The sequence below is a fragment of the Bos indicus genome, chromosome 22 (assembly GCF_029378745.1).
Source record: "Bos indicus isolate NIAB-ARS_2022 breed Sahiwal x Tharparkar chromosome 22, NIAB-ARS_B.indTharparkar_mat_pri_1.0, whole genome shotgun sequence".
In the NCBI taxonomy this organism is placed as follows: domain Eukaryota; kingdom Metazoa; phylum Chordata; class Mammalia; order Artiodactyla; family Bovidae; genus Bos; species Bos indicus.
This window is the reverse complement of record NC_091781.1, coordinates 60570159-60584604: the sequence shown is the minus strand read 5'-3', so window position 1 is coordinate 60584604 and position 14446 is coordinate 60570159. Positions and strand designations below refer to the sequence as shown.

General features: G+C 64.4%; 1 protein-coding gene across 2 annotated transcripts; it reads right to left on the bottom strand.

Annotated features, from left to right (window-relative positions):
• Positions 1 to 1769: 1769 nt before the first annotated feature.
• On the bottom strand, positions 1770 to 14203 carry KLF15 (KLF transcription factor 15). Of its 2 annotated transcripts, none has more exons than XM_070777062.1 (3): positions 14043 to 14203; positions 9294 to 10355; positions 1770 to 2852 (listed from the first exon to the last, which is right to left on the bottom strand). In XM_070777062.1, the coding sequence occupies exons 2-3, from the start codon at positions 10340 to 10342 to the stop codon at positions 2690 to 2692; spliced, it is 1212 nt and encodes a 403-aa protein (XP_070633163.1). In that variant the 5' UTR covers positions 10343 to 10355; positions 14043 to 14203; the 3' UTR covers positions 1770 to 2689. The 2 variants fall into 2 exon arrangements, with proteins under 2 accessions (XP_070633163.1, XP_019813645.2); XM_019958086.2 differs by lacking the exon at positions 14043 to 14203 and adding an exon at positions 11340 to 13448.
• Positions 14204 to 14446: the final 243 nt, after the last annotated feature.

Genomic DNA, 14446 nt, shown 5'->3' with positions numbered 1-14446 from the left:
GGACACGACTGAGCGACTGAACAACAACAATCCTTGCAGCCAATATTCTGCTGACGACTTTTTAACTTTAAATTGTATATTTAACCTCTATATCTTATCCCAATTTTAGCAATAGCGCTTGCTTACCACCCACGTCATTTGCTCAACAAATATTTGTTTTGGGAGCTGGGCTCACAGTGCTGAACAAAACAGGCAAAATCCTTCTTCCCGAGTTCATGTTCTAGTGTGGAAGAACAGATAATACACTGAATGCGTGAGTAAATTATGTTCCCAGTGCAATTGATTTTTGGATGGTAATTTGGCAAAAGTTACTGGCCTGCTCTCTGACCCAGAAAACCCACCGTTGAAAGCTGTACATGAAGCTGTGCAGGTCTGCTCTGTTCTGTGTCATTACGTATCAGAGCAAACATGCGGGAACAATCTTAAAGCTAGTTAGTGGTATTTACCATTACATTTAATTGGTAAGTAAATCGTGGTGCCCAGAGACCAGAATTTGCAGCTCAGCATGATGGTGCGTATTCTAGGATCTGGGCTGACACAAAGCCTGTCCGCGTGGCGCAGTCTACGGACAGCGAGCAAAGCATGCACTCTAAACTGCTTTCCCACAGGCAGAGGCATCTCTGGGGCACCGGGGACCCCAGCAGTGGCAGGCAGCACCGCACACCTTCCAGTGTTCGCCTAGCTGGGCCTGGACAGAGGCCGCCCGGGCTGAGGACCCCCACGGGTGGCTGTTGGGGACGCACCTGGAAAGGCGCACCGTGTCCAGCTGGCACTCAGTCGTGTACACACGTGTGCTCACAGATCCTCCAGTGTGACCCTCCTGACCCCCCAGGTCCCTTGTAACTGGGCTGCTTCTCTATGGATGAAGAAGGCACCTCTGGGGAGATCAATGCCTCGCTTCCCCAGGGCATGTTTGCCCCGGGGGAGTGTGTCCAGTCAGGGTCAAAGGGCACAGGTCACAAGGTTGGGTCCTCTCCCCAGGACCAGGGCCGGGAAGAATGGGGTGTCCGTTCTGCACCTGTGCTGTGCTCTACTGGACAGACAGATGGCTGCGGCAGGAGGTTCCCAGGTCAGCGGGGATGAGGGCCTTCACCGCAGGAGACACACCGTGCACATGCGCACGCCTCCCTCACGTCTCCCCTGCAGACCCGCGGAGCTCCCGCACCAGCTCCAGGTCTGAGGCTGTCACTGACAGCCCCCAGGGCACGTGACAGAGAAGCAGGCTGGTGCGCGGCCCAGCCCCTCCGGCCAGCTCCCTCCTGGCCCACCGGGGCACGGGGTCGAGGCCTCGTCCACAGAGCTCACGCCAGGCACTGCCTCCGCCTGGTCAAGATGCCTGATCTGTTCAGAATTGCAAGCGGGCATCACGTGTCATTTCCCCGGGGGAGTTGTGGCCAGGAAACGGTTTGCCCCCTTCCCGGTGCATACAGTGAGTGCATAATCAATGCTCAGTACACTGCACACAAGGTAGGAAGTGCCAAGCAAGGGTCTCAGACAGGAACTCAATGGAGTGGTGGCCCTGTGGGCCGGGCCCGCCTGTGGTCTCTTCCCACAAGTGAAGCTGGAATCGGGCAGCTGCGGGTCTGTGGAGCAGACAGCCCTGGAGACACAGAAGGAGCAGACACCCAGCCTCGGGCGTGGAGCTGGGGGACCAGGGGCTGGACATCCACGGAGCCCCTGTGTCCCCCCCACGTCGCAAACCAGATTCAGCCCCCAGAATCACTCCATCTCCTGGCAGGGCCGAGGAAAACAGCATGCCAATGCCAGAGTTATCAAGTTCTTTCTTCTTTTTATTGGCAAATATATTTTTATGAAGAACCAAAGAAAATATACATAATTGTAACATATGTACACCAGCTTTATAGATTTTATTTCAAATTTACACAATGTTGATATGTTATTAAAAGATTTTCTGTCGATGCACCTATGTACACTTTATTTACATACATTCATAGGATGTGAAATAAACCTCTCAAAACAAGCTAGTTCATTTGATATTAATTTCTAGACAAAACAAGGAATGCACTTCTAGATCAGGGCTTGGGAGGCTCTACTAGCTCTCTACACCAGCCCTCTCTTCCTGAAGGTGAAGGATTTGTCTGCAAACAGGACGAGGGGCTGGGCCACACGGCACCGTCACCCTGGGGCAAACCTGCGTCTGTCCGTCTCTCCCGCACGTTTAACTCAAGCACATGCACTACCGCCTTGCCGAGAGGGGTTTTTTCACCCAGCCCGCAGCCACCCAGCGGCCAGGTCCTGCCCCTGCACCGCCCTGCGCGCGGACTCTGGCGGTCAGGCCACGGAAGGAGCCCCGCCCACGACACAGTGCAGCCTGGACTTCTGGCCTACTTCCTTCTTCCCCGCACGCTCCCTCCGGGAACTGACATTTCAACACTGCGCACTTCTTCCCCGGCAATCGAGTGCTGGCCCCCGCCCAGGCCCAGGCGGGGAGCCCGGCAGGAGGGGTTCTGTCTGGGCCGCGGAAAGCGCAGGGCACGCAGGTTGCCTCCGGCCGGCGCGGGCGCGGGCGCGCCGGGTCCCCGGGGAGGTGGCGGTGCTGAGTCCGCACCCCAGGGCTCCAGGTGGCCCAGATGGGCGTCACGTCCCTCCAACGGGGGCTGATAACTTATTGCTACCCAGTGCCTGGCGGAGGCGGCCGCTCGGGGGCGCGGGCGGGGGCGGGGGCGGGTCAGGGCCGCGGCAGCCGGCTGCTGCGCGGGAAGCGGTGCACCTTGACGTGCTTGGACAGGTGGTCGCTGCGGGCGAACTTCTTCTCGCACACGGGGCACTGGTAGGGCTTCACGCCCGAGTGCGAACGCCGGTGTCGCGACAGCTCGTCCGAGCGCGAGAACCTGCGGGACAGGGCGGTCAGCGGCCTCGCCCCCACCGCCCGGCTGAGCCCGTGGGGTCCGCGGGGAGGGCGCCGAGCCCACCCTGCCCCTCCCCCGCCGCCCCTCCAGGGAGGCGAGAGGGGCCGGTCCCCGTGCAGTGGCCTGAGGGCAGCTGGTAACCCCACAGGCCCCCCAACTGCAGCTGTGCCTCAAGCCCCTCAGACCAGAGCCTGGGGCCCCTGGGAGCATCCTCCACGCAGTCCCCCAACTGGGGGCGCAGGCTGGGGCGGAGGCCCTGACCAGCCTGCAGGGGAAGGGCCTTTGTCACAGCAGAGGAGGGGTCCTCAGACTTGACCCCACAACTCCTGGACCCTGCCTGCCTTCCCAGCAGCTGAGAGGTCCCAAGACGACACCATGCCCTGCAAGGTGCTCGGAAGCCTCCACGGCGGCCCAGCTGCCTCCCTGTCGCAGCCCCAGCAGCTGCTGCGAAGGAGCAGCGGCCACGGACCCCAGCTGACCACAGGGCTCAGCTCTTGCCATGGCCGACCTCAGGGACTCCAGCCTCTCCCCACTCCTGAGCTTGATCCTGGCAGTGAGACCCCACCCTGTGCATACACACTGTTGTGCTTTGCGCTCTGCCTACACGAACAGCCCTGGGACATGTGCCCAAACCGTCCCCTCTGTCCGGAAGGCTCTTCCCACGCATCCCTTAGCCCTCAGCATAAATGTCACCTCCTCAGGAAAGCCCTCCAGGATTGCATCCCACCCACAGCTGGGGCCTAGAAGCACTAGGCGTTTCTCCTTTCTGCCTCTGCCACTGCAGCAACTTTAGTTTCCAAGCTTTTGATGAACGTCAGTCTGAGCCACTAGACCGTCAGCTCCATGAGGAAAAGCACGTGCCCCGCGGCCAGCCCAGCACCTGGTGCCTGGGGTGCTTGGTCTGTGCGTCAGTGAGAGAGCAGACACAGCAGCACCTCGGGAGGACAGAGAGCTGTCAGAGAGGCAGCCCTCGCCAGCCCCGGGGTGTACAAGCACCCAGGGCACATGCACACACACAAACATGCCACACTAAAGCCTCTGCCTGCAACTGCAGGGGGCCTGGGGCTCCATCCCTGGGTCGGGAAGATCCCCTGAAGGAGGGTATAGCAACCCACTCCAGTATTCCTGCCTGGAGAATCCCCATGGACAGAGGAGCCTGGCAGGCTACAGCCCACGGGTCATAAAGAGTCGGATACGACTGAGCACGGGGCACACACATGCACGTGTGCACACGCTCACCCACGTGAACACACACACACAGGAGCATCAGGCCCAGCACCCCTGTTCCTGGACCCACGCACGAGAGGAAGGTGGGGTGGTGCCTGCAGCAGCCGTCCCCGCCCCGCCAAGGAGGAGTCAGAGGCTCGGCCGGGCCTGACCCTCCAGGTGGAAGCCCAAGACCCACAGCTGTACGGGGAAGACTGAGTGGGGGCCTCAGCCCAGAGGCGTGGAGGACAAGCTCCACCTTCCTCACTCTCCTGGTGCCCAGAGCGCGTCCAGGCTCCTGTGCTTGGAAGCTGGTGTTCACTTCACGGCCCGGGTGCCTGCGTGCAGGGCAGTGCCGTCAGCACCTTTGGCAATGAGACGCTGGCCCATCTGCCATGAGAGGAAACCGAGGTGCAGACATGTGAGGCCCTGACCCAGGGTCAGCGGCCACAGAGCGGCCGAGGCCAGAGCAAAAGGGGCCAGACCCAGGTCTTCCCGTCCTGGTGACCACGGGCAGCCTGGCCTCCCCCAGAGTGGGCAGGGTGCCCCGCACCCCTGCAGCTCAAGCGGTTGGAAGGAGCACCAAGGTTCCGGCCGTCAGGGGCCAGCCCGGGACCACCCACCCCAGCGGGAGTCAGGGCCCCCAGGGCAGCAGCAAGGAGGCTCCGCGACAGCCCCCAGCCCCCGCCTCCCCCAGCACGAAGCACAGGGTCAGCCTCACCCTCCCACTCAGGGAGCCAAGACCAGCTCCGCTGGAGACGCCACCCCGGGGAGGGTGTGAGGACAGGGGCCGCGGGGAGGCCGGATGGCTCGGTGCGAGCCCGTGTAGCCCCAAGCAAATGCGGGCCCGTCCTGGTCCTCAGGGTCCTCTCTCTTCCAGTGGAGCCTTGAGGTTCTTGTTGACCTTCCGAGGCTCGTCTCAGAGGCCACAGTGGACACACAAGGCAAGCGGCCTCTGGTCGGGGGATGCCTAGGAGGGGTGCATAGCAGGGACAGCGGCTCCGAGAGCAGCCCCCGCCCCCGGATGCCCCCTCCCCTCTCAGGGTCCTGTGACCTGAGCTCCCAGATGACCCCCAGCCCACCTTCTCCCAAACCACAGCCACACAGGATGGGGAGGGCGGCTACGTCTCAGCCTCTGTGGGCAGCAGACCCTGCTCCTCCTGCCTGACCACCTGGCAAGTCACCAAGCTCTCGGAGGTGCTCCCCAGGCACAGGGAAGGGCATACCAGGTGCCAGGACTGAGGGTGCAGAGCGGGTGCGGGGCCCACGGGCGCGAGCTGGGCCCTGATGAGTGTCGACCACAATCCCCATGGCTGGGCTGCAGGGAAGCACAGGTTCAGGGGGCCCTCCATCAGCCAGAAAGCCGACACTGTGAGCACCCAGGCCGAGGGTGGCGGTGGGGACGTGGGGCCAGGATCAGCGCGGGGCTGCAACCACAGGCAGGGCTCGGGGCCTTGTCGCAGCCCCCGGCCCCATCTCAGCCTCCCCGTGCACCGTGGAGACCCGGGCCCCACCACTGCCCCAGGAGTGGAGGAAGGAGGGCACTCTCCTCGGATGGGACAGGATCTCTGCAGAGAACAGGGGAGGCCAGTGTTCAAGAGGGAAGCGGGAACTTCTAGGCAGAGGCCGACAGCACCTCCTACGCGCGGCCTCAAGCAGGCCCATCCGGCCAGAGCCCCGTCCCGGCCTCTGGAGCCACGTCCCTATGCGGAAGAGCAGGGACTCCAGGGTCCACGATCAGACACCGAAGGAAGTGGCGGGAGGTCGCCCAGGCCAGGGATGACCCTGGGGGACAGTGCTCCTGGCCCTCAGTGAGCAGGACACAGGACAGGCGCCAGAGGGAGACAGGCAGCTGCTCTTCGCCAGGACCACCAGGAAGGAGAGGGTCTGGGACGCAGAGCGCCCACTGGGAGGGCAGGCGTGGCGCAGGGGGTGGCCCACCCCCTCTGGAGGTGTGGAGGGGCTGCTGCAGGGCGGGCCAGGCCTATGGCCTGCCGGGTGGGTTGGGGTGGGCAGGGAGCCTGGGCCAAGCCCCTGCCTCAGCCACCTCCCAGCTGGGTGATGGTGAGAACTGCATGCCGGCTCCGGCCACGTTTCCTTTCTCTAACGTGGGGCGGCAGAGGGTGAGATGTTGGATAGCATCATCAACTTGATGGACATGAGTCTGAGTAAGCTCCGGGAGTTGGCCATGGACAGGGGAGCCTGGCATGCTGCAGTCCATGGGGGCGCAAAGAGTCGAACACTACTGAGCGACTGGACAACGAAAGTGGGACGAGAGGCTGACGCCTGCTCACAGGCTCAGGATGACGCAGGGCGCCCGCCCAGCACCCCAGAGCTGTGTCTCACTGTCTCACTCCTCAGCCCTTTCCTCCCGGCCCAGAGCTGATGCCTGGAGGCTGATGACCTCGGGGAAGAGACAGGACTCCTGGCACACGAGAGCGCTGCCCAGTGAGAGGTGGTGGCCAGCCCGGCCCTGGGGCTGCACGTGGAAGAGGCATGCTGGCCTCACCACGGCGGGGTGTGCTCTGTCCCCGTGGAGGATGACTGCGTCTTTCTGGGCCTCGGTTTCCCCCTACCTAAAACGAGATGGTGCCAACAAACCACAGGGGTGCTGGGAGGCCTCAAAGAGACCAGGATGTGGGAAGGAAAGAGCCAGAGTCATGGCGAGACCGGCGACAGCCACCCCCGGAGGAGAGTGCTGGAGACACGGGCCGTGCCAGCCCGCGCTGCCCGAGGGACCCTGGCGGGCAGACCACATGAGCCTGAGGTCCAGAATGAGGTGTCTGGATAGGAATCTAAGCGTATCTGGGGGTGCGGAAGTCCTGAGGGGCGGAAAGGTAATGAGGCCCCCGTGGAAGGAAGCACGGAAGCCAAGGTGGGGATTTGCAGAGGGGAGCCCAGCTCTAAGGCCCTCAGGACAGTGCCTGGCACTCAGAAAGCGCCTGGTGAGCTGGCCACTGTCACCCTCCCCCCTGTCCTGTCCTGACAGAGCTGCCCCGAAGTCAGTCCACCCTCCCACCCACATGCTGGAAGGACGCCCCTCTGCCACTCGGCTGGCAGCTATGACCACGTGGATGGGACACTCCACTCATGGGCCCATAAGCAGCAGTTCATGGTCCCTGAAGACTAACCAGCGAGACACGGCCCCCACAAGGGGCAGGCGCCCTCAGCTCCCCACCTGGCAGGGACTCTGCCTCACGTGAGCCACACGTGACCCATGAGGGCCAGACCCAGCAGAAGCTGCCCGCCTGGCTGATGGCAGACACGGCTCCCAAGGGCTCTGTAGAGACCTCACGGTGCCAGGCTCCCACCGTCCCTCCCCCACTCAGGGGTCCTGGGCAAGACCACGCAAGGGTTCAGGCAGTGCCCACCACGAATTCCACTCTGGGTTACACACCTCCCCCCATGGGGAACTCACGACCTGCCCCCCTGATGCCCTGGGCCGAGGGTCCTGTCTGCCCTCCAGGATAGCCCAGAACTCAGGTCCTCTTCTCCCGGGGGAGCGGCCGAGTGGGCGGCCTTGACCATGACTACACCCTTCCTCCCAGCCTCAGTTCTGGGGGGATGGACAGTGCCCAGGACTGTGAGGCTGCCCACGGCCCCACCCCCACCAAGAAGACAGCACTGGCCTGGGGGTCTCCAGGTGCCACCCTGCAGCGTGGGTGCCGCCCAGTGGAAGCGGGGTGACCCCTCCCAGGTCCCTCACACTCTGACCTCATCCAAGAATGGCACACGACCCGGACAATCCCTGCACACACGGCCCTGGGGGACAGAGGCCGCAAGCAAGCCTTCCACTCAACAGATGAGGAAACTGAGGCTTGGCCAGGGGACCACGGGAGGGCACTGGCCATGGGGCAGAGCTGGACCGGAGTCCACGCCCTGCCACCAGCCGCCCCACCCCTGGGGTCAGGATATCCCCTGCTGCGGCTGGACTGCAGCAGGGCCCCGGGTCTGCCCACCGACCCTGGTTTTCCCGCCGGCTGTTGGGCATGCCCTGAAGCACACCGGCTGACTCTGCCTGATGCTGTGGGCAGTGCAGGGCTGGAGCTGGGCTCCCGGAGCCCTCAGGGCTGTGGGTGCCAAGGCAAAGCCCCTTCTCTGGCCAGCTCAGCACCTCACAACCCGGGACGCTGGGCACAGGGCTCCCATCCGTCCAGCCTCAGCCCGCCGCGACGCTGAGGCCAGCACCTCCGGCCTGGGGCCGGCTCTCCCCCGCTCTCAGGAGCAATGCCATCAGGAAGCACCGGGTGTCGTGTGCACCCATACACACGCATGGGCACAAACATGCAGCGTGCACAATCCCGTGTGGCCACACGTGCCCCTTGTGAGGCTCCGGTCTGCACAAAGCCAAGCGTGCCTCCCACCCCCTCACACGGAAGCCACACTAGGCAGGACCGAGTGTGCAAGGAACACACGTGCCTCCCCGGCTGGCCAGCTTCCTGCAGGGGGGCGTCCTGAGCATGTCATCCCTGACCTGTGCCAGAGCCTCAGGAAAAGGTTCCCTCCCAAGAGGGCGAGCCTGCCCAGGGGGACTGGGGGTGGCCCATGGGGGTCCTACCCGCTCTGCCTGCCCAGGGGCTGGGTGACCCTGGGCAAGCCCCCCACCCCCGCTTTGAGAGCTGGGTCCCCCACGGTGCACCGAGTAGAGAGCCTGGAAGCAGTCTCCCGCTTCTGGCTTGGCACCCGAGCCTGGAGCCCCCCCAGTGGCCTTTCCGGCGTACCCAGCACAGCTGGCTGGGCCTTCAGGCTGTACAGGCAGCTGCTTCTGGCCCCTGGCCTCGACCCCATCAGCAAAGGGCTGCGTGCCCGCCAGTTACAAAGCTGCTCCAGCTTCCGTGCGCTCAGCGATGAAGGGAGGTGAGAGGTGGTACTTACCCTTGGGGTGCCGTGGGGTCGCGCGGCACGCACACGCGCAGCACGGGAATGCCGCGGGGATGTGCAGTGCGCAGCCGCCCTCTGCGGCTCTCAGCAGCCCAGGCGCCATCAGGGGAGCCCTTAGCATGGCCCAGCCCCTCCCCGGCACAGCCACAGCCTCACCTGGTCACCATGAAACTGTACTCCAGCACTCGGAGACACAAGGGGACCTCTGGGCCTGCCCACCCCCTCCCCGCCCTAAGCAGCCTTATCCAAGCGCAGAGGACGCGGTCTTGGCCACGCACCCCAGGAGCAGAGGCGCGCAGGCCCTGCGCAATGCCTGGCCGCCGCCGCCATACTGACCTCCAGCCGCAGCCTGGCCAGGTGCAGGCGAAGGGCTTCTCGCCCGTGTGCCGGCGCAGGTGCGCCTTCAGGTGGCTGCTCTTGGTGTACATCTTGCTGCAGCCAGGGAAAGTGCACCTGTGCATTTTGATGAGTTCAGCCGCCGGGTTCTTGGGGAACTTCTGGCCCACGAGGAGGCCTGTGGAGCCGGGCCCCAGGGGTCCCGACCCAAGGGGCTTGGCGGCGATGGGCACGGGGGCAATGCGCACGAACTTGGACGGCAAGCTGAGGCTAGATGAGGGCAGCACCTGGGGCACAAGTGTGAAGGTCTGGCCCTGAATACTGACCAGCAGCTGCGCCACCCTGACGGCCTCCGGAGGCTGCCCCGGGGAGGCGGGCTCGGCGCCCGACTCCTGCTTCACCGGCACCGGCTGGATCTGCAGCAGCAGGGGGACTGGGGGGTCGGGGGCAGGGGCCCCAGCTGGGCCCTGGCTGCCAGCCGCACCAGCCCCCGGCGGAGGGGCGCAGCGCTCTCTGCCGCTGGCCCCGGGGTGGAGGTGGCCTCTGTGCGGCCCAGTGGAGAGCTGGCCACAGGTGTCCAAGTCCTTGCCGCTGCCCTCTGGGGCCTGCTTCACCGCTGGCTCCATGTTCTCCTCCAGAAACTCTTCAATCTCCTCCAGGGTGGGCTGGAAGGGCCGAGGGACATCATCGGGGTTGCCCACGGGGAACTCGGGGAAGCTGAAATGCTCCCCCTTCACGGGGGCCGGTGTTTTCCGCCAGGTCCCCCAGGCCATGGGGCTGCCATGAGCCGCAACGCCGCTGCCCAGGGTGGCCTGGGACAGCAGGAAGTCCAGGATACTGTCCTGGCCCTCAGCCCCCCGGCCGCCTCCATAGCAGGAACACAGGGTTTGCGAGTCGGGGCTGGCACAGGAGCAGAGGCTGGAGGCGTCACTGTCGTCCTCGGAGAGGGGCGAGGGTAGCATGTGGTACGCTCGCCCATCACCCAGAAAACAGACGGGGCGTTTCAGCGACGAGAAGGTCTCGTCCACTGGGAGCAAGTGGTCCACCATGCTGGCCTGGCGGCTGCAGAGAAAACCAAGAAGGCCCCGTCAGGAAAGCAGCGCAGTCAACCCCCTCCTTGGAGGCGCCTGGCTCCACGCCGTGGCCAGCCACAGCCTCCCGCCACCCCAGGCCTGGATCCTGCCTCCATCCATCCGATGGGGGAACGCTGCAAGCGTGTTTTCCGGAATTGCACCACCTGTTTGTAAAAGTGCTCTCCAAGCCCATTGCACAACCCGGCTCTTGCGGCTTCACACAGATTTTTTAGAACAATTCTGAGAAGGAACACGCATGTCTGAGTGCGAGTGCATGTGAGGGAGAGGGTGGGCGTGTGAGGAGGCGCTCTGCACCCCCAACAGCCAGGCGGGAACCCCATCCAGCTGAGCAGAGTCGCCACCATTGCTGGACAACTGACCTTGGTCCCGTTCCTGCAGAATTGCTGGCGGGGGTTGTTGGGGGAGGAGGATGGCCACATGCCCTCTGACCCCCTGTTGCTGCAGCTTGGGTAGGTTTGCCAGATTGAGCAAATAAAAATAAAGGCCACCCGGTTCAACTTGAAACTGAGTTTTAAAAAAATGAACAACTTTTAACAGAAGTATGTCCAAACATTGGATACAGCAGGCTTATACTAAAAAATTGTTTCATCTGAGAACTCAAATATAAATGAGGAGTTTGTATTTCAACCAGACAAGTCTACTCTGAGGCATAAATTAAAGACCCCCTCTCAAGGGCTGTCTGACCACCTGAAAGGGGGCAGCCCACCCACAACCTGGTCCTCGGGCCCACCACATCTCGGCTGCCTCTCCAGTGAATTAGGGACAGGCTTCCACCAAGCACCCTCCACTGGACTGGGCACCTTCAGGGGATTCACCAGTGGTGGAAGGGCCCTGCCTTGCGATAACTCAGGGAGAACATACCCCAGTCCCAGGGCCCAGCTACTCCCGCCTTTGACTCACAGCTGCCGGGCAGACGATGAGACCCCCAGCCAGCACCCTGTGGAGCACTCACCCAGCTCACGCCGCCTCCCTACCAGACCCGGGCCCCTGTGGTACAGGCTGGGCGGTCGCCTCTGGTTGTGTTCCCAGCCCCTGGTGAGGCTTCTGGTGCCCAGGAGGGGCTCAGGGCACGTCAGCAGAGAGGACAGGGGCAGGCTGAAGGCCATGCGGGTCGGTGTCCAAGGAGAGTCAACAGTGGCTGTGACAGGGCCACCTCTGCAGACCTTTGTCCCCACCCAGTGACCATGGCGGGTGTTTACTGAGTTGAGGAAGGGGAACGATCTGCAGCTAAAGCAGACAGTCTTGGCCGCCGGGCACCACGTCCGCTCCCACTACAACCATCTCTGTCTCAAGCACTCGGCCTGGGCCCGGCACTGCCCGACGGTCAGCACTGCCCAACAGTCAGCAGGCCCAGCCAGTGGTCAGGACCTCCCAGGGCCAGGCCATCCTCAGCTGTGACCTGGAGCCAGTCCTTGCTCCCCCAAACCCCAGTCTCCCCACCTGTTCCATGTGTAATGACCCGGCCAGGAAGCCTCACAGAGCCCCAGGAAAATAAGGTGCAAGTCTGCATCCAGGGCAGGGTTTGCAGGAGAAGTTTGGCTTTTTAGGTAAGGAATTAAAGCTGGGAGTTTTCACTATTCAGTGAATCAGGTGCTGAGAAGGCATGAAAATGCCAGATAATGTGAAGAACAAAGCCCACACTCAGCCTGAGACCCCAACCTCCACCCCGTCGCCCACACTGAGCTCCATTCTCTGCAGCTTGTCAGCTGTGTGACCTCAGGCAGGCAGTACAACCTCTCTGTGCCATGCGTTGGGTGGGCATCCTGACAACTGTGCCTAGTTCCTGGGTTTTTGTAAGACCAATGAGCTTACACAAGCTGAGCACTCACTACAGGGGCAGACAGGCAGCACCAGCCGTCAGGGTGAGCCTCAAGGGTGAGGTCGTGGTCTTTCTCCCCTCTGCCGCCATGCTGAAAAACCCGGGGACTCCGGTCTTCCTAGAACCAGGCAGGAACCAGGCAGAAAAGGCAGACCAGGCCTTGTCCCTGCCCTTGAAACTCTCCCCAGAAATGTGATCACTACCTGACTATTCCATGATATTGAGGAATTACAGTCAATATTTTTAAATGGGATGATGTATTGAGGTTGGTACGTACTTTTCAAAGGAGGCCTTACACTTTAGAGACATAAACTAAGATATCCACAGATTAAATGACATAAAACAAATAAGAGGGGAATAAGTACAGCAAGACGGGGGAGGCGGGAACTTAAGAGAGCCCCAAAGGAAGGGACCCAGTCTCCTCCCAGAAGGCTGGTCTGCCCCAGACCACTGCTCCACCCGCCCCACTCACAGGCTGTGCACAAGCTCACCAGCCTCACGGCCCCAGGCCAGGGCCCCAGCACTTCCCTCTCCACAGACCCCTCTTCCCAGCCCTCTAGGAGGGAGCCCCTGATTTAGATCCCTCAGCTCCGAAGTCACTCCCTGTGAGGTCTCCCTACCTGCCCACCACCCGCTGCTATACCACCCTGCATCATAGTCTTCCTAACAGTTCCGACTGCAGTTATGTATTTATGCACTTCGTTCTCGGTCTCCCCACCAGAATATAAGCCATTTGGACTGTCTACCCCCGAATCTGAAACAAGACCCTGGCCGCACTTTGCTGATGAGTGCAAAGGCCCGGGGGTGGGGCCCGCAGCAGACGGCATGGGTCCTCGGGCAGGGCTCCTCGGCGGGGAGGACGCGGACACAGAGCCCACGGGGCCCGCGGGGCGCCCGGACCGGCCCTGAAACACAGTAGCACGTGGCCCGGCCAGCGACGCAGGCCGCGAGGAGGGGGGGACGCCCTGTCCCGGGCAGCGTCCCCGGCCGCGGCCGGACTCCGCCCCTCCCCGCCCGGCCGGCCGGGCCTGCTGTTTATCCTCCCGGGGACACGGCGGCCGCAGGAACAACATGTAATTGATAACAAGCCGAGCGCCGGCCAAGGGCCTTCCATTGGGTCAGCGTGCAGACCACGGCGGGGGGGCCGCCCTTCAAAATAAGAGTCCCGCGGCCGCGGCCTCGCACCTGTGGGGCGGCGGGGCTCCCCGCGCTCCGCCGGGTCCCTGGAGGCGGCGGAGTGGCTGCAGGGCCTCTGGCACCCGGGGACCCGTCACTCCCGGGGCCTGGGCCGGCAAACAGCAGGGGTGGAGGGAGGGCCCGAAGGGACCCGCAGAGGGGCGGGCGGGGGCGCCGGCGGGGGCGCGAGCTCCTGCCGCGTGACTGCGCGTGCGGGGCGCGCTGAGGGCCGGGTGGGGGCCCCGCGACGCCCCGGCGCGCGTGGGACCGCGCGTGGGAAGGGGCGGGGGAGCCGGGCTCCGCCTCCCCTGGGCCGGCCGCGGTGACCGGCAGTAACCCCTCCGCCCACAGGCCCCGCCGCGCCCGCCATATGGGTGGCCGGCCCGTGAGGGGCGCGCGGACGCGTGGGGCCAGGCGCCGAGGCCGGCGCGGGGACTGGGCCGGTGCTGGTGGGCACGGGGGATCGCCGTCCCGCCTGCCCGCCCCCGGCCCCGGCCCCGGCCCCGGCCCCGCGCCGAGGGCCCCGCTCCGCCGACATCTCCCCCGACGCTCTCGCGGAGCCGGGACAGCCGTGCGGGCGCCCGGTCCGACGCGCAGAGGGCCCCCGGCGCCCCCGCCGGGCCCGGTCCAGGCGCGCCCGTCCTCGCCGCGCGCTCCCACCTGAACTCGGCACGGCCGGCCGGCGGCCAGGCCCGGCGATCCCGGGCCCACGCAGGCTGCGCTGGGGGCGGCGGCCGCGCGTCCCGCACTCACTCGCCTCGCCCGGCCCGCGTCGCTGCGGCCGAGCCCCCGCCGCCGCCGCCGCTTCTCGGCGCTCACTCCCCGGGCTCACGTGACGCGCCGGGCGCCGCGAAGGCTCGCAGGAGGCTCGGCTTCGGGCGCGCGCCCCATTGGCCCGCGCCGCGCGTCACGCGCCCCGGACCCGCCCCCCCTGCCCCGCCCCCGGACACGCCCCTTCCCCGTCCCGGCCCCGCCCAGTAGCCCCTCCCAGGCCAAGGCCCCGCCCCTGCCCCGCCCCTCCAGTCGCAGTGGCCTGGCCGCTGCTGGCTCCCGAGGTTTTAGCC

Bases quoted from the DNA above. Each gene is read 5' to 3' on its own strand.
- KLF15 (XM_070777062.1), bottom strand. From the start codon at position 10,342: ATGGTGGACCACTTGCTCCCAGTGGACGAGACCTTCTCGTCGCTGAAA. The intron at 2,853-9,293 runs GTCAGTATGGCG...CCTGTCCCGCAG, and splicing joins TGGCCAGGCTGCGGCTGGAG to GTTCTCGCGCTCGGACGAGC.